This window comes from Lactuca serriola, chromosome 2, assembly GCF_051521515.1.
Source record: "Lactuca serriola cultivar US96UC23 chromosome 2, Lser_US96UC23_V15, whole genome shotgun sequence".
Taxonomy (NCBI): domain Eukaryota; kingdom Viridiplantae; phylum Streptophyta; class Magnoliopsida; order Asterales; family Asteraceae; genus Lactuca; species Lactuca serriola.
The window spans coordinates 162,587,615-162,607,934 of NC_136409.1; the positions used below are offsets into that span (position 1 = coordinate 162,587,615).

Consider the following 20,320-nt stretch of genomic DNA (forward strand, 5'->3'; position numbering starts at 1 on the left):
AATCACATATGCGTGTATATAAAGAATGTCAAAAATGGAGTTCGTATGCAAAAGTTATGAATTTTTGAAGTTTGAAAAATCGAAGTACGCCAACGTACTCGAAAGCTAGGCCTTGGATTGTCCACGTCGCCCTTATCTTCGCATGCAACACGTATCTCACACCTTTGACACGTACGAAGCCACGTATCACGGTACCCCCAGTGTACGAAAGCGTACGCCCAACAAAGAGCCTTGCAAGGCAGTACGCCCCGCGTACCAAGAATTACGCCTAGCGTAATGAGGAGCTTCGGCATTCTATAAATGGGGTGCGAGGCTGCTCGAGCTATGTTTACAAATTTCACACTTTTACACCTTCTACTTTCTTTTTAGCCTATCCTAAACCCCCAAAGCCTAGGGTACCATCCTAGCACCCGAAGAAAGCCCGAAACACCGAAGTCTCCGAGAAAAAGAGTTTTTCGAGTCAAAACTCTGCCCGCGCAGAGCCCGATTTTTGAGCAAACCTCCCGATTTTATCGAAAAAGATTGTTTTAAGGGACGAAGTACTATCCAATCACCGTCTTATCATGTGAGTGTGTAGTCACTTTCATCTTACGCATATATATGATGTATTTTCTATAAAATACGTGTTATGTGTATATATATTGTTTGTTTATTTGAGATAGGTGTTGAATGGATGTTTTATATAGGTTTTAAACTGTATATGTATTTTTATCTACAAATATGTTGGGTAAAACATGGGTAGATGAAATAGTTGATGTGTGATATAATGATGAGAGGCCTCGATGTTGTTGTTGCTTCAGTCATCTAGCAGAGTATAGATGACAACCATGGACCTTTCTAGACAGTTCAGTGGAACGCTAGCATGCTCGCAACATGTAGGTGTTTGTGAACGATGTGTTCACGGGTGTACTCCATCCCCCTCATGGTTGCCTTACGAACATATATGGTTGAGGAATCCCCTTAGCAGTAAAGTCTATCCTGATGATGATCCTTAGGCTAGGTTCCTTGTGATAGGTGTTTAGGGACGTAAAGTGAGGATAACGGGAACGGGTAATCAAGGTTATTGTTGGTTGATGAAATTAATAAATTTATTTATTGTAGGTTGAAAACCCTATATGCTCATCAGGTTCTTACGCCTGATCCACTCAGATTTATGTATTACAGGTAGTGGAACAAGAGTATAGTTGGATGATGACGAAGAATTTTGGATTATAAGCCAGTAGATGTAAATAACTGTTGTAAGGCGTATAACATACTGTTTATGTTTTTGGTCTGTATCGGAACATGACATCCCGAGGTTTTGTAATATAATGAAAATACATTTCTTTTAAAAATGCTTTGATAAATTTTTATCATATTTGGTTTTGGGGACAAATTCCGCAATACCTTTTGAAATATTACTCTGATTTTATTTTAAAAGCATAAACGAAATCGGTATTTTTTGGCCGTGAAAATGAGGATATCACAACAAGAGAAGAAGATGAGTGTGTAGCTAGGAGAGCTGCTACTTATGAACCTGATAACTTAAGCTAGCTGAAAAGTATCTAAAAAAATCTTTTCTTTTCGACCTATGGTTCGATCAAAGCAATGAATTGAGCAAGGAAGTAGGACCTTTTTACCTTGGTTGTGAGTTATTACTGACCCCTCTCTGTCTCTCCCCCACGTTGTGAATGAAGTGAGTAATTCGTTGGTGCTCAATAGTGTTAACAAATGGTGGTGGGACTTAAAATATGATGGAGTTTTTTCAGTTGCTATCACGAAAAGATGGATTGATTATGATATACTTCCTTTTGTAGATTCTCATACCAGGTAGAATAGTTTTGTCCCTAGAAAATTGGATATTTTTTTGTTTGGCGTTTCTTTTAAACCGTCTCCCTATTAGAGAAATTAAAACTTGGACAAACGTGGTATTTTTAATTGGTTGGATGTTTATCTTACCGATTATGAAAATCCTAGAGCTATTTTTTTACTTCATTTATGGATATTCTTGTTCTACTAACAAGAAACTTCTTCTTGATGCGGTGGTGTGTACTACGATGTGGATTAATTGGCAGTTCAGAAACGATCGTCTTTTTGCTGCTAACAAGATAAGAAAGAGCGAAATTATCGATTCCGTCAAGGAATTTTCTTTTTATGGTTTTGTAACAGGAATAGTAAATGTTCTAAAAATTGGGTTTGTTGGTTGTATAACCCTCTTGACATTGTGTATTTTCTTTTATCTTTTTTTATTTGATTTTTTTTCTCTAGTGTCTATCTAGAGTCCTTCGTGATTTTGGTATTCTAAACAGCAATTTTCTTTTAGGTTCTTATAAACATTTTGTTTCAAGTTTTAACTTGACGCTATATATATCCAAAATAAGTAATCAACAAGAAACACAGACCACAAATGAAGAAGATAATGCAATAATTCACAACCAACATTGAAAACCAACACCATGCTACATATCTGTATATATAGCCCTGATCTCCTTCTCCCCGGGCAACACTATTACGGCCTCCATCACCACCGTCGTCACCTTTAATTATACACCTACGAGAAGAATGTTTCTCATGGCATGTTCATGAAAAACAAAACAATAATACTACGTATTCTTTGTTTTTCATCTCCAAATTAATCGCGTTTTGTGTGACAACTTTTATTACAAATTCTTGCAAATACAACATAAACCACAAAGAACATGAAGGACTAAGTGGCTAATTTGGTCATATCTCTGGTAGATCTATTGTATTTCATGTGGCTCTTGACAAGCTGCCCAGCTGCAATTGCCGACATCAAAGACAATTCCCCAGCAAGAACTGAGCCAGCTACTATGGTGGCTAACACCCTTGCGTTCGACCCTGGTTCTTCTTTGCTTGCACCTTTCACTCCCAATAGATTCAAGCATGCTGCCTGTGATGCCAACTGTGTCCCTCCTCCAACTGTCCCAACCTGAAATTTTCATTACAATTAGGGACATTCATAATTAAGCTCTCACACACACATTCGTATATAAAGTGCATGCATGCATACATGCATGCAAATGTATACCTCAATGGAAGGCATGGTGACAGAGACATGAAGGTCTTTGCCATCGTTAATGGCTTCCATCATAGTGATGCAGTGAGAACTCTCCACATTCTGAGCTGGGTCTTGACCGGTGGCTATATATATAGCCGAAACTATATTGCTAGCATGCGCATTGAACCCACCGAGTGCACCAGCCATGGCGGATCCTGTCAGATTCTTGACCATGTTCAACTCAACCAAACTAGCCACGGTCGTTTTCAGCACCTTCTTCACCACTTCTTCATTGATCACAGCCTCACAAACCACAGACTTGCCACGCCCTTCTATCCAGTTCACCGCTGCTGGTTTCTTGTCGGAGCAATAGTTTCCTATACATATGCCAAATTTAGTAAATATATGGAGACATGATCACATGAATACGTATTGAAAGAAAATTTGAATACCAGAAATTCCCATAACGTCCATGTCGGGGTAATCGGTCTGAAGGTAATCAAGAACATTTTGGACACCCTTTGAGACCATGTTCATCCCCATGGCATCACCAGTGATGCAGCAAAACCTAATATATAAGTTCTTGCCAGCAATCGCACATTTGATGCTTTGTAGTTTGCCGAATCTGCTAGATCTGTAAACAAGATGATGAAATTTTATTTTCTTTGTTTGTATTAGCAAGTTAAAATCTTATAAATAAGTTAGAGAAAAATATCCGTTTGTAATTGGTAAATGATAAATATTTAGCAATTATTCTAGGTTTTGACTAACTCATCATTTCTTTTCTTTTTTATGTGAAAAGAGACAACGTGTGATCACTAATTACTTACATGTTTTTCTTCAAAAAAAATGATGAACGTGAATTATTCGTGTCTTGTATATGCATGAATAATTTGACTAAATAGGAATATTTAAATAGTCGTAAAGTATATTGGATTTACTTTAAGATTAAAATATTACAATAATATGGATACAAGTTAAAGTACTGCAAATTGACTTGCTAAGTCAAGAAAACGCCACAGAGTACTAATGCTCACCTACTGACCCACCAACCCCTACTTTACACTCCACTCTATAGAATTTCTCATTTCTTATTATTTCAAGAAACAATAAATAAAACATATGATATGATTATGATTAACACTTTAAAATATGAGATATTAACTAAAAGAACCACACTTTAAATTAATATTAAAGAAAACAATCCTAATATTTTTTTTTTCTCAAATGTAACTGACTTTTTCGAAATTGATCATTTCAAATGTAATGTTTCTGATAAAAATTAAACTAACAAACCTAAAATCCGATTACAATTTTAAAATTTTGAAAAATACTTCATCTTTTTTACCAAAATTTTAAAAAAAAAAAATATAGCAAATAGGAAGTATATAGCATATACGATACAATGACTTGAAATTAATCATTTTATTGAAAATTACATTTTAGATATAAGTAAGAGTTTTTTGAAGAAAAAAGTTTATGCATACGAGAAAAATACACATTATATATAGTTTTAAAAACAAATCCCAAATTATCCATTTAAAACATCTACAATCATTCAATGAATAAAATTTTTTATACCATTGTTAGATATCACATTGACATTCAATGGATTTAAAGTTTAATAGTCATTGAACTCTTCAATAAGAAAAAAGAAATTTTTTTAATTCTTAAAAATTTATTATAAATTATATTTTGTAATATTTTATTGAACTTTATAGAATTTAATACATTATAAAAAATATTAATAGAATTATATGAATTATAGAAAGATGATGCGTCAATTCATTGAACTATATAGATTTCAATGCATTATGGATGCTCTTATAACAAATTGGTTACTTTTTTCGAAACACAAAAAACTTGATTATTTGTGTTATTCTAATCATTTATAATTGTTGTTTAACCAATATCCCTTAAATTATTATATATCTATTAATACAGAATTAGGAAAACATGGTTTAATAAGCTTTCTTGTGTACATTTACTTAAATAATTATGTCTATAAGTTAAACTTGTCAAAATAGTCAATTATATCACTATTCTTAAAAACACAAATCATCAAAACCTTTAAATGGAGATCATATAGTTAAAATAATATTAAGAATAACGTTGATATCAATCAAAATAAACGTCATCGATATCTTAAAACGATCGTATGATTAGAATTGAGGAGTAATACTAATATCTTTTTTTCTCTTACAAAGCAAACCAATAAATAGATCAGTAAGGTAATCGTAAAGGAGAGAATGAATACTGACTTGTTAAATACGACAGCAAGAGTGTCGAAGTTCTCCGGATCCTCCAAGAAAAGCTTCAACTCCGCCGCCCTCTTGGCACTACCGAACCTAACCACCGGCGCTCTGGTCATCCCGTCTCTCAGCAACATGCAGGTGGCACCACCCGACACATAGATAGCTTTGCATCCTCTGTTGGTGCTAGCCACCAAACACCCCTCCGTCGTCGCCATTGGCACAGAAAACTCTGCTCCATTCAGCAGCAATGGCCCTGCAATCCCCACCGGAATCTGAATATACCCCACCGGCATCTCGCAACACTGTCCTAATATGGACTCGTAATCAAACCCTTCAAGTGGCATCCCAGCTAAGGATTTTCCGGTGATCCTTTCAAGAGCTTCCCGCCGTACCACCGCCGCACGCTTGCAGTCACCCAAATTTGACTCAAGAGAGTAGGAAGGGATGGAACCCGCCACCACCTTCTTTATAATCTCCTCGTTCTCCTCCGAGTTGTACTCAAATGTCGGCGGTGGTTTCTTCCTCTCCACCTCCGTTTCCGTCGTGGGATTGGTTGGCGAAATGTGTGGAATCAACGCCTGCCCACATGGCTTCACAGGCTTATCTTCCTCCATGTTATCATCTTCGATTATCCATGATGCCGGAGAAGGGCGGAGAATGGATTTTATGAAGTCGAAACCGAAGAAGCCGAGGAGGTAGATGAAGGAGGCGAGGAGGGAGACTAAAGCAGCCATCTCCGAGAAGGTGACGACATGGAGAGGAGTTGAGGTTCTAATCTTCTCGCGCCAACGTTGAAGGAGGAAGTACATGACAGAGAAAAACATGGTGAAAAAAAGGCCATTTGTGAGGTAAAGTGGGAGTGGGAGGACGTCGGAAGCTTTTGCTTGGTCATTGTGCTTGAGGAATTCGCCGGAATCTTGTTGTTTTAAGGATCGTTGGAGGTGTCGCTTGACTGGACGCCGGCGAACGTCCATTTTTGCGGTGAAAAAGGCAAGGACGCAAGGTGCTACAGCAGAAAATGGATCGAGTAGAGATGGTGTGAGAGGAGAAGGAAAAGCATAGAAGGCTTTCTTATAGAGAAGGAAGAGTAGCGCCAGTGTACATCCACGACTCGTGTACCACGTGTAAACATTGGAACTATTACTTTTTTCTCTAAAACTTCAATAAAAATATAAATTAATGATTAAACGTTATAAATATTGTTGCATAATATATATATATATATATATATATATATATATATATATATATATATATATATATATATATAATAAGAGAAAAGTTATATAAAACTAATTATAGCTAAAGTTCTTTTTATTCTACCAAAACATATATAATTTTTTAAAAAGAAAAAAGTAGCACTATTTTTAGTTTTATTTTCAGAAAAATAATCAAAATATTAAGTCAGTTTCCCAATTTTTCATTGGGCACAATGCAAAATTTTATACCACAATGTGAGATGGTTAAAACGATATTTGGTAAGGGCACTTTGAAATGAGAATTTCGAAGAGGTCCCTGCAAAATGCAATAGAAGGCATGAAATGATAAGAAAAAAGATATTGTTTTGTCATTTTGTAGTAGGCACTGGAAAAATGAATACTACAAAATAGGGATTTCACATGGTATTGTAAAATTTTCAAAAAAAACACTGCAAAATAAAGGATGACCATATGGGATTTTTGCCATTTTTAATTATATATTTTTGATGACTTTTGTCCATTTAAATTAACATATAATATTGTTTTTTTTGTACTACTATAGTGCTATATATGATTGTTTCTAAAAATAGTTACTTCCCATGACACTACAAAATAGAGATGCTCTTGTGCTTTTAACTACATTTTTTTTTTTTGGAGAATCTTATACATGTAAGTGTGGATTGGTGTGTTTTTGCATGCATAAAAAGATAGGTTTAGTTTTTTCAAACAGTTCAATTATACAGTTTTTCATACAGTACAGTTTCTGTTTTTTTTTTTTTTTTTTTTTTTTTAATCTCAAGTAGTCACTTGTATGGTTTTATTTGGAAGAGTGCATTTTTGTAAACAGACTAAATCGTTATAGTCCACAAACACAAAAGTCACAAATAGTCCAATTTTATTATGAATAGCCCATTCTAGCTCACAAACACAAATAGCCCAATTTTACATGGACCAATCTAATATGCTAGGTAGCCACTAGACTAGATCTTTATAGGGGCTTGAATTCGATCAACAAAAAAATTAGTTTGATGCTACGAATATTGAAAGAAGAGATTGGAAAGATATATAAGCCAAAAGCTTAGCTTCAATTAACCAAAAAGAAATCCTAAGACTTGAGGGTGGGGTGCAGTAACATCTATGGTTTATCATGGTGGATTTGAGGAATACCGCTTCCATCCTACGGTTCGAGTTGCGGTTTAGATGCATGTGGCTTGTATAGGTGCACTTCCTTTCATCTTTGTAACCTTGGAACCATTTAACTTTATTGTCTCTCCTCTTTTAAATGTCATTCTTTTTTTACTTCATATATATATATATATATATATATATATATATATATATATATATATATATATATATATATATATATATATTTATTTATTTATTTGAGGCCTGTGCTAAACACGGCGCACGAAGAATAAATTGGGTATTTCTTTAACCTTTATGTATATAGTATATTATGCTAATAACCAAAAAGTGATGGTACATTGCTAAAAATAAATGGATGTTCAATGTAAAATGCATGAATTGAAAATGAAAATAGAAATATATTATTATACTAATTAACAAGTACATCAAAAGGTGATAGTTCTCCACCATTTGCCTCAAGTGTCTTGGATCAATTTTGTTGAATATAATATCACACCAAATCACAAAGGAATATTATTTTCAAATAAAGTGACAATCATTTCAACTATCTGAAGAAAAAGAAAAAATAAAAAATAAAAAATAAAAAATAAAAAAGCTCATGATCTACTTGGAAACTTTGAAGCAAATATGAGAGTAAAGTACAAAAATAGTCACCGTGCTTTCTGATTTTACCATGTTTAGTCCAAAAGTCCACCATTTTCCGTTTTGGTTTTTATTTCAAGGTTGTGTGTTGATTTTTTTCCCTTAAACTTTCTGATTTTGGTCCTTATTTCAATGTTACATATAGTTTTGGTCCTTATTTTAAGTCTGAAGGGAACGAAATCGATACAAAACCCTGAAAGAATGACCAAAAGTAACAAAAGGTTTCAATTTTAGTCGAATGATGGTAAAAATCAAAAAGAGATTGGATCATTTTTGTAGTTTACTGCAAGTATAACTACAGTTACCTTAACACCACAAATAGAGTATACAGTGTATACTTTAGGAAGCGCCTGAAGGCCATCAAAGGTCTATCATATTTTTTTGAATTTAGGGATGTCAAAAAGTCCCGTGAGACCCCGTTCCTGTGGGGGTCCCATCCCGTTTGGAGGATTTTTTTAAAAAAAATCGGGAGCGGGGGCGGGGGTGGGGGCAAGGTTAACCCCCGTTTTATTTTCGGGGGCGGGGGCGGGGGCAGGGGTAGGCAATCCCGCCCCGAAACCCTCATGGGGACCCCGTTAATAAATTACACATATAATTACATATATTAATTATATAAATATAATAAACAATAACATGATTTTGAATTTCCAAAATTCATCAAAAAACATGTTTTTAAGTTGTTAGTATAACTTTTTAAAATGCTATAACTTTTTTATTTTTAACATGTAAAATTCTGCTATAAATAATTATTTGTTACCTAAAACATAGCTTCTTTTAGCCTAAATAACAACTTCTTTTAGCCCAAAAAAAGATAGCCCAAAATCAATCGAGGGCGGGGGAACGGGGACAGGGGCGGGGGCGTGGGTAATAAAGGGAATTCGGGGGCAGGGGCGGGGGTAGAAAGGCTGAACATAAATTTCGGGGGCGGGGTGGGGGATGCACTCCCCGTCCCGTTTGCCCCCATTGACATCCCTACCTGAATTAAATATTTGCTTTGATTTCATTCATCGTTATCATAATGATTTGGCAAGGCTTGGTGATTTGTAATTGAAAATAAATGATGTTTGGAAATTTACGATTATGCAATAATTGAAAATGATATTAGCATAACTATTATCATAATTATACACATTCACTTGTGAACCACACAATTAAATTGATTCAAACACACACCCTAAACACCTATGTTTGAAATCAACAAGACAACAACTTACATTTCACCCTGCCCCATCATAAATATTATGGGGTTCTTCATTAATATATGGTCATGTAATAGTTTTCCTAGGAGGCGTGCACACCATAATTAATAAGCAAAAATTTAAGTGAAATAATATCAAATCCCTTTATTATTATGAATATCTTATCTTACAAAAACATTTTTCACAAGACCAACCCTTTACTGCTTATGACAAGAAAATTTGATTTAAAGATGAATATCTATGAAAGAAAATTAAATAATTAGATTCATAATCTAATAGGAAGACAAATAGGCATCGACTTAACGGTTGGTATAGTCTAGTGTAATGATTTGACACCGCATGAAAGATATCAACATTGTTGGTGATTTGTTGTCATCAATATTATTTAAGTGTAATGGAATTACTTTATTGACCAAAGGTGATCTGATAAATATTAAACAAGTAAGGAAGGTGTGGAGTACACACTTGTTTAAGTTTGATCAAGTTTTCAAAGTACATTGTCATTTAGGGGCGAAGCCCCTAAACGAACGGGGGTCCGGGGGCAGCGCCCCTGGGAGCAGGGTCCAAGGGGCAGAGCCCCTGGCTGGGGTCGAAAATCATATTTTCAGAGAATTGACCATTGTTTGACCTTTATCCAAACTTCCATTTTATGTCAGTTTTTACAGTTTATGACAGTTTGAAACTGTCATATGACAGTTTTCAGACAAAGATCATAAATTCGGTTTTTGGTCTCATTTTCTGATACAGACGAAATTATCATCAAAGCATTCTAAATTCTTGTCTCTCTGAGTCTTATCCGATTAAAGAATATTGGGAGTACCAACCAAATGTTTTAATCTGAAAGTGTTTTACACAATTCTCAGAATTCCAAGCCTTACTATACCCCAATTTCTAACAAACATCTTTCAACAAATTAACCCCTAATCAATTCAAAAATTTATAACTCAAATATCAACCAAGAAGAAACTAATCAGTTTTGATGTAGTTATATAAAGGATTGTCTACAGCCAATGAAAAAAAAACTAATCAATTGAAAAGAATGCACCAATAATAATCTAATGAAACAAAGAAAAACCTTCACAAGGGAAATAATTATTAGAAATTGTTTTAAATGAGAGCAAAATTGTTGAACCTGGGTGGAAAGGGATCTTATAGACCTCTTCTCTGCTTCCGGCCCTGTCTTAGAGTAGCTAAAGTGGGCGAGGAGATGAATTGTTGAGAAAGATAAAGTAAAATGTGGAAAAACAATAAGAATTAGAAAAAAAATGGAGCGAAATTTTAGAAAGTGGAAGTCAGAGCTACCACCTAAGGGTTTTATTCATGCACATGACCTGAAATGCCAACAGTTTGGTCCCAAACAAGTTATTGGACTTGGCAAAAAATTTAGATTTTTGAGGAAAAGATACAAAAGTTTACGTTATTCAACACAGATCCATCTTACTGTCACACATTCCTCACCATTGAAGACAGATCCTCTGCTGGAGCTTTCTGAAGACATGTTGGGTTTTTTGTTTCGTTTTTTCAACACAGATCCATAAGTTAAATGAAGGAGTTGATTGTGGTTGGATAGAAAATGTAGGAGTTGATGAATGTGAAAATCAATTGCAAAGGCTTGGTGGTTCTTTCTGCCCGCCAAGTGTTTGATAAAATGCCTGAATGAGTTTTTCAAGTGTTGTTGCCAATTTTCGACTCAAGCTGATGTAGAGATTCTATCTGGTGTGGTTTCCATTGTGCACACTCCAACCTTTCGTTGGAGTGTCACTTTTTCTTTTGGGTTAGTGCTTCTAATTTCGGGTCTCACCTTGAGGCTTAATTAAACTTTATTTGTTGGTTTATGGCGTCCTCTCGATCCTTTGAGAGCGGGACTTGGTCGTGTCCTTTTCGGGGGTTTCAATGTTGCCCAAGTGGTATTGTTGGAAGTAAAGGGATTTCCCGTATGATATCTCATCTCAAGAGCTTACACCTCCATACAAATGAACGCAAAGCTGTATTACGGGAGGCTATTACTTCTGACATTGGATTGTTTATGTCTGTGGCAGTAACTTTGAAGGAGTTTGGTCAATGGATATGTGGGGATTGCATGAAGCTTCATGCCCTGAGTCGTTCATGTCACCACCCGGGTGGCTTGATTAAATTTATTGACGAGGCTGATGACATGAGCATGCATATTGTTGGCATTCCAAAGTCGCTACCCAATGAACCGGAAGCCTACCTGAATGATGGGTTGGTGATGGATGCTCAACTACTTGATCGTGTTTTTAAGCTGCCTATCACCACTGTCAAAAGCATCCCTCATAACTGTCGTATGGCTTTCTCTCAGGCTTTGAAAGCAGCCCTTTCCAAAGTAGTTGCTCATCCCGCATCCGTTGAAGCGTGGGTTGCTCTGTTAATTCTTCCTAGGTGTACTCTTCAGGTACTCAGGCCCAAGAATAGGCAAGAAAGTAGGTCTGGCAACAGGAAGTCTTTGCAACATTGTAATATCTTGAGCGCTTTAGCTACTTGGGGTACTGAAGACGGTATCGCCAAGCTAGTTAAAAACTTAGTTGACAATGCAAGACTGGAGCAACAAGATAAAAAAGAAGAGTACATTCAGGAGAAAAGAACTCCGGGCAGCACCAATGTCAGACAATGTCTTCGTAAGGTTGTCGATGGACATTTTACAGCAGCAGTGAAAGTTTTATGTTCTTCGGGGGTTGCTCCATTTGTGTGACATCCCCAAAATCACGGCCAGAAAATACCGGTTTGTTTATGCTTTGTTTAAAAATCAGAGTAACATTTTAAATAAAAGTGTTGCGGAATTTGTCCCAAAACAAAATATGATAAAGATTTATCAAAAGCATTTCCATAGAAATGTATTTCATTAAAAGACTTGGGATGTCATGTTCGTACAGATCAAAAGCATAAACAGTACAATATAAGCCTTACTACATTATTTCATATCTACAGGCCTATATCCGTAATCCCTCGTCCAAACATCATATCTATGCTCAAGCGCCACTACCTGTAATACATAAAACTGAGTGGGTCAGGCTTGGGAGCTTGGTGAGCACATAGGGTTTTCAACCCACAATAAATAAGTTTATTAACTTCATTAAATTAAACAAACCCGATTACCCGTTCCCGTTATCCTCACTTTACGTCCCTAAAACATCTAACACAAGGGACCTAGTCTAAGGACTATCATCGGGATGGACACTACTGCTAAGGGGATTCCTCAGCAATAGATTTCCTTAAGGCAACCATGTGGGGGATGGAGTACATCTGGTGAGCACACAGTTCAAATAAACACACAGTTCGAATAAACACCTACAGGTTGCGAGCCTGCTAGTGTTCCACTGGACTGTCTAGAATAGTCTGTGGTCGTCATCTATACCCCGCTAGATGACTGGATCATCAATAACATCTATAACGAGGCCTCTCATTATTTTATTTTGTCACACAGCAACTAATACATCTACCCATGTTTTACCCCAACATTTTCGTAGATATAAAATACATATACAGTTTAAATCATTGAAAATATGTATAAAAATGCTCATCCAACATAGATAGCAAGTATTCAGGTAATATACACACATAGCACATAATTTGTATAAAATACTTCATATCTATGTGTAAGCTGAAAGTAACTATGCACTCACCTGAAAGGTGGTGACTCAGCACTCGGACATCGCTTCAATACTCTCAAAACGATATTCCTTTGATAAAACCTAGTATCGATACCACTAGGGTTTAGTCTAACGATAACCGCGACAAATTAATAGTTTGACTATTATTATTATTATATAAGCGTTAATAACACTCAATATAACTCATAATAATAGCCCAAATAATTATTTTAAGGACCTAATAACATTCCTATAATTATTTGAAAGCTATATTAAAAATTGCATAAGCGTGGCACACTTACAGCGAATTTTATCGAAAACTGGAACTTATTTGGAGCAGCGTTTTGAAACCGAAAGACTCCTTTTTCTCAGGACTCCGGGAGCCTTAGGGCTTCCTTAGCGTGCTAGGGGGTTTTCTAGGGTTTAGGGGGGGTTTGGGGTTGCAGAGAAAGAAAGAAATTAGAGAGAGAAAGGATTTTGGTGTGTTTTGCTCGGCAACCCTCGCAGCCTATTTATAGGCGCGAGCCTTCGGAGGTACGATGCGCGTCCAACAGCTACGTTGGGCGTAGTCTCTGATAAGAATGCCAGCACCGGTCCAGCTGTCTCGCACTCATCTAGGAAGGATCAGACTGAAGTTACGCGGGGCGTAGCTTCTTCGTACGCGGGGCGTAATAGCGAGGGCTTCGTGGCATGATCCGAAGCGAGATCTGATCAGCGAATGAGGGTCCAGATGTTGCCACGTCATCTCAGTTTCGCAATTTTCCTTCTCGATTTCTTAAAATCATAACTTTCGCATACGAGCTCCATTTTCGACGTTCTTTATATTCACGCGAAGGTGGGAACGTACTCTGCAACTTTTGTTTAGACTCCATCGGCTAATTTTGACTCGATTTTAAATTTTATATTATTAACAGGCCTGGACAGAATTGGTCCATTAAATCCTCATAACTTCTTCATCCGACATCCGTTTTCACCCATCTTTTTCTCGTTACGTTACTTTTAACAAGATCTTCGATTCTTGTTTAGGTCGTGTCGGCTAAAAACCGCTTGATCTAATATTCGAATTTCGGGCTGTACACTACTAACTCGAAACTTCGAAAAATCATAACTTCTTCATACGAAGTCAGATTTGGGCGTTATTTTTATCGATGTTCTTAGTTTAACATATTCTACAACTTTCGTTTAGATCCCTAAGGCTAAATCTCGCTCTATCGTAAATTCACTATTTACGCTTCCCGGTATCGTGCCGGTTCTGTCGCGAAACTTCGACGGGTCATAACTTCTTCGTTATAACTCGGATTTCGACGTTCCTTATATCCCCGGAATCCTTGTTTCGACCACTAAAACTTTATATAAAGATATAAGGTTTATCTCATACTTTAATTTTGACACTTATTTTTATTCTTTATTAATTATACATTTATAATTAAATAATAAACACATAAACACACATAGTACTCAAATATTTCATCTTTATTATTTCAAAAAGAGTTACAATAGTTGACCTAGACTATTACATTGACAAAAATGCTTAGCCCTGAAACCTGAGCGTTACAATTTGGGGGTGATACCACGAAGGCATTGGAGAATAAGCATCCATACAAGCCACCGCCTTCCATGCCCAACACCATATTTTCAGAACCTCCCCTGGTAGTGGATGTTGACAATGTCCTTGGGGGAATTAAATCCTTCCCTAAAGGTACCTCGTGTTGGAGGGACGGGTTGAGAGCTCAACACATTTTAGATGCCCTTTGTGGAGAAGGTTTGGCTATAGCCAAAGACCTCCTGTGTGCTATTACTTATGTGGTTAATCTATGGCTAGGGGGAAGATGCCCTGCAAGCTTGGCGGAATTTGTTGCCTCTGCTCCTCTCACGCCGCTCTTAAAACCTGACAAGAGAATACGACCTATTGCAATAGGTACTATATGGAGACGTTTGGTTTCCAAGTTGGCCATAAAAGGGGTTGGTAAAGAAATGGCCAAACATGAGAGATCGTGCCTGGAAAATCAACACGTGTTCATACCATTTGCATTTGATACGTTTGGTTTCCTCGCACCGGATGCGGTAGAGCTTCTTAAAAGAGTACAACGAATCATGCATACTAATGTTATATCCCTTAGATCTTCGGATGTAGTCTTTAAAAGAATTAGCTTTACCATTCAAAAAGGCTTAGCGGAACAGCTTGTTGCCCGTTTGCCATCTCACTCATTGTACGATGACAATTAATTTCTAATAGATAAAAAATTATTATTCAACCATAATGTTGAAACTAAAAATCCTAATTAGGGGAAATTAGGGCAAAAAAATCAAATGAAAAAACTATAAAATGAAATGTGGAATAAAAATTAGATTAAAATTACCACAAAATTACATGTGGCAAAATAAATTAGAATGTGACATGTTGCAAAAAGATCTTTCTTTATTAGGAAGGATAAGAAAACAAACTTGGATTCATTACTTAATAACAATGGATTTACAACTTAATAATAATGAATTCACAACTTAATAGTTGTTAAAACATATATTAACAATAGTAAAGAACATAAGAAGTATTAAAACATCAAATTCACAGTTTAACATAAGAAAAAACAATCAAATAAAAATTGAAATACATGATGCAAATATGGTGTTGTTTCACTAAAGATCAGAGAAAAAAAGATGGAGGTGAGTTGACGGTGCTTCAGTGGAGCGGCAAGGCAATAGTTGTAGTGACAGTTAACATCGATCTCAGATCTAGCCTGTCAATCTAGTCGGAGCTCATAGATCTAGAGGCCTAAATCATAGATCCATAAGCAAAAATCATAGATCTAACGTTAGAGATCGTAGATTTGGACTGAACCACTTCAGATCTGATGAAAACAAAGGATTTTGGAGGTTGATGACATACATAGACGGTTGGTAGAGGAGGTGGTGGATCAGATCTGAACATATATGGTAGTCTTTCATGGAGACCGAGATTTAAAAAATGGAGGCGAGATGAAGATATGTTACTGGAGCTCACAGATCTGAACATTAGTGGTGGCAAAAATCATAGATCTCACCGTGCGTTGGAGCCAGTAGATCTAGCATAGTGGGTCAAAGGAGGAGAAGTTGGTGGAGTAGATCTGATATAGTGGTGGAACCATCGTTGGACAACGGAAAATGAACCATAAAATCTAGATCTAGACTTAAAATGCATCAAATACACCAGATATGATGCAGATTTGGTGGTGTTTCACCAAAAAGACGAAGAAAAAAAGATGGTGCCAAACTATGATGATGATGATGGCTAGAAGCGATGTCGGTCAATAGCAGTAGAGAAGGTCTATGGTGGCGGCGTCGGCAGGTAACAGCAATGGTGGTAGTTGATGATGATAGTGATGGGTTTTGATCAAAACATACAATCATATGTGTTCATGCAACCCTCATTGAAGAACTACGTTTTCTCTAATTAAACATACATTAATGAACAACAAAGTATAAACCCTAGATCTATGGATAATAATCTAAAATCACAAAAGAAGGGTTATGATTCATACCTTTAATATTGTTATTGTAAACAATCTTGAATCCTTGCTTGAAAGACCTTTAGTAGCAAGTGCCACAAGTGTCGTGCCTCTAATGGTTCACAAACAAACTCAAGCAACCAAGGAAAACTATAGAGAGAGTAATATAAGAGAAATTTCGACCCTTAGGCTCTTAGAAGAGTCATAACCGAAATTTAACCCTAAAGAGGGTTTATATAGGTGCTAGGAAGGTATTGGATATGGCAGGTGTATCTAAGTTAACCTTAATCCCTTAACTTCCTCTCTAACGCATCCAAGGCACCCTCAGAGCCCAAGGAAACCCTAGAGATGATCTAGATTTTGTCCCCCCCCCCCCCTTTAGGGAGGTTCTAGAATTGTCCAGTGCTCAAATATTGAACACTGTCACCTTTAGTCCATGTAGTTTTAATTAATTCATTTAATCCCAAAATTAATTTCAAATTAATTTCTGATTAAATATTAATTAAATAATATGATTTCTAATTAATATATTATTTCCATAATACATTAATAAATCATTTATTTTGATTTCTAATTAATTTATTAACCAAGTAATAAATTAATAAATCATTATTCTCTCTGTAACGGTCATCATATTCAATTCCCAGGTTTGAAGGCAACCCAAAAGGACTGTGCTACTATCAATTCAAGTTTATACCAATTATAGTTATGGGCTTAGACACCTAATCCAACAGATATATGGATAGTTTGTGTTTGAGCTTTTGAAGGTGAGTGAGAGTGTTCAGATGCAAGAAAAATGTAACACTTGAATCTTGACATGTTCATTATTGCCCTCTTGTGTATTTATAAGTTACATGTTAGTCCTGGTGTAGTACGCGGGGTGTACCACATGGTACGTTTGGCGTATAAGCTGTGAAGCGAGTACGCGGGGCATACCACATGGTACGCTTAGCGTACTCATGCGAGGCCATGTTAGGATTCCAGACACGTACATTGGGCGTACATCTATGTACGCGGGGCGTACAAGTGATTTAATGAAAACCGTGATTTCGGGGTTGGACACTATATAAACACATTTACAGATCATGAAACCCTCATTTCTCAACCTCCACTATCCTTATAGCCTTATACACAAAACCCTAAACCTCTCATTTGTGTTTTGAACTCATTGTGTACATCTTGGTATGTTTTAGTTCCTATTCCAGAAGGAGTTTCGTGCAAGGTTGTGGATCAAGGAAGAGCTTGTGGATCCAAATTCTCTACTTCATTTCCAGCTTGTATGAGAAAAAAATCTATGACCTTTCTCATTAGAAGTTTAGACAGGCCCGGTCCAGACGGTGGGCAACTCGGGCGGTCGCCTAGGGCCCATGTCTCTAAGGGGCCCAAAATTCCTAGAATATATGGTACATATAGAGAGAGAAAAAAAATCAACTTATCTAAAGATTCTAGGAAAAATATTTTACTTTAAATTAGTTGTTTTTGTAATGTTGTGGCCATATTTTTGCGTTTTAATTTTAATAGTAAATTTTATAATGGTTTGTCTATTTTCAACTTTAGGGGCCCATTTTTTCTTTTTGCCCTGGGCCCACTGTATCTTTGGACCGGCCCTATTTAGATCAAGTTTATATGAGTTTTGGACCCTTTTTGAACCCATGAATGAGATCTAGCGGTTTGATACCACTCCAATACCTATAAGTTGCCACTCTTGGTGTTTCTAAGGTTGAAAGTCCATAAAGTTGGCACCTTTAGGGTTTAGAATCACCCATGCATGAGATTATGTCCATTTAGTGAAAGTAAAGTGCTATATCTTGATTTTGGGTCCTTTTGGGGCATGCAAAGTCACCAAGTCAGTAAGTTTATGGTTCTAGATGCTTATTAGGGTTTAGATCTGTGGTTTGGACTCTTGGTCTTAAGCATTAAGAGCTTAAAGTGGGTTTTGGCTTAATGGGTGAGTACGTTGAGCGTACAAGTCTATACACGCAGCGTACAAGCCATTTTGCGTGTACGCTAAGCGTATAGCTAAGTACGTCCCACGTACTCAGTCTGTTGGGTTTTATATTTTGGGCTTCAAGATTGGGCCTTTCTTTTGGGCTTAGGCGTGCGGATTCTTGTTGGGCCATCCGAGTGAAAGTGTTTTGGACCAATAGAATGGGTGGGCTTTAGGGTAAGGCCCATGTAAGGGTTGAAGGCCCAATTTGGAAAATTGGGCCATAAGTGGGCCTTGGATGATTAACTGTTTTTTGGGCCTTTCGGATTGTGAGTTTGGGCCTTTGTCTTGGACCAAACTAGGTGAGGGGTAAATGGTCTTTTTACCCCAAGTATGGATTGTTGGATATAGATTGGAACCCAAATATTAATAGGGTTTTATTTTGTATTGATAGCTCGGGGATTCGTCGGACCAGCAACCATGGATTTTCAGTGAGATTCAACAGTCGAGGTGAGTTTCCTCACTTGTTTAGCAAGTCTAAGGCACCAATGTCGGCTTATTAGTTATCTTAGGATGCTAGGAGTCTGCATGAACCTTGCATGTTTTATGTGCTGCTATGTATACTGAGCGGGGCTCGATGTCGGGCGAGGCCCGATGACTGAATTATCTAGTTTTTGTAATATGTAGTTGTATTCATGAGATAGTTAGAGGGAATTAGCGGGAGTTCCTTCTGCAGCTGATGGCGGAGAGTGGTATGGAGTTTTCCCAAGGAAAATCTAGGATGAGATCTAGTGCTGGGAGCCTTAGCTATGAGGAAAACTCTATGGATATAAAGTAACCTGGTTAAGTCAAGGAAATTCTTGAGGAAAGTACGGATATATGTGGAGGTAGTATAGGCTCGTACTACTGGAAGAAGAGGATCTGTACTCGATTTAAGGAGAGTTGCGATGAAGCCAGGGAGCTTATGGAGTTTATGATTCCTATATATATATATATATATATATATATATATATATATATATATATATATATATATATCGATGTGTATTATGATGGTTTATATGGTCTATTTTCAGTATCGTGACATTGAGAGGCAGACCTGTTGGCAGTTCTGGTGCTGGTGAGGGTTCAGGCTCATGGTGTGGAGCTGGGCAGCTCGATAAGCAGACTAGGGAGTTCATCTCGTCTGAGATTACTCATTGTATTCTTGATCAGACTCATGTGATCTTCGGCACAGTCAAGGAGGGTATTCTGGAGGTTTTTTATGAGCAACTGAGCTTATTTTGTTCTGAAATGATGGCACTAGTAGGAGCATGTTCTTTGACATTCAAGGAGTTTCGGGTATGTGGAGCTCCGTAATATCATGGGGAGAAGGACCCCATAGCGAGTAGGTGGTGGTTAGCAGTTATTGCTAACGCCTTCCGCACCAGTCGTAGCCCCGAGGGGGACGTCGTTAGACTAGCTTCCTGCCTTTTGAAGGACAGGGAACGAGACTGGTTGGAAGAGGTAGGACGTGCAGTGGGTGATGATGTTGTTGACGTGATGTCGTGGGGTGATATCTCGACCAGGTTTCGAGTTGAGTTTGCACCGGTGATTGAGGTGCAGTAGATGGCACGATACTTTCAGGATCTCTGCCAGACTATGGAGATGGTGGTTGAGATCACCGCGATGTTTCGGGAGAGGGCGCTTCCGGTTCATTAATATGTGGTAGATGAGGAGATGAAGAAGGAACGATATCATGAGATGTTGAGTAGTGACATTCGACAGTTTGTGAGCCGATCCAGCTACAAGATGTTGGAGGATATGATAGTGTGAGCTAGGGAGATGGAGATTGATCTGGAGATGGAGAAGAAGAGGA

The 20,320-nt window shown here is 37.1% G+C and overlaps 1 protein-coding gene across 1 annotated transcript; it reads right to left on the reverse strand.

Moving 5' to 3' along the window:
• Positions 1-2,562: 2,562 nt before the first annotated feature.
• On the reverse strand, positions 2,563-6,310 carry LOC145087223 (3-hydroxy-3-methylglutaryl coenzyme A reductase 2-A-like). Its single transcript, XM_079025139.1, has 4 exons — positions 5,260-6,310; positions 3,451-3,632; positions 3,029-3,375; positions 2,563-2,929 (listed from the first exon to the last, which is right to left on the reverse strand). Exons 1-4 carry the CDS (start codon positions 6,225-6,227, stop codon positions 2,687-2,689), a joined length of 1,740 nt encoding a protein of 579 aa, XP_078881265.1. The 5' UTR covers positions 6,228-6,310; the 3' UTR covers positions 2,563-2,686.
• Positions 6,311-20,320: the final 14,010 nt, after the last annotated feature.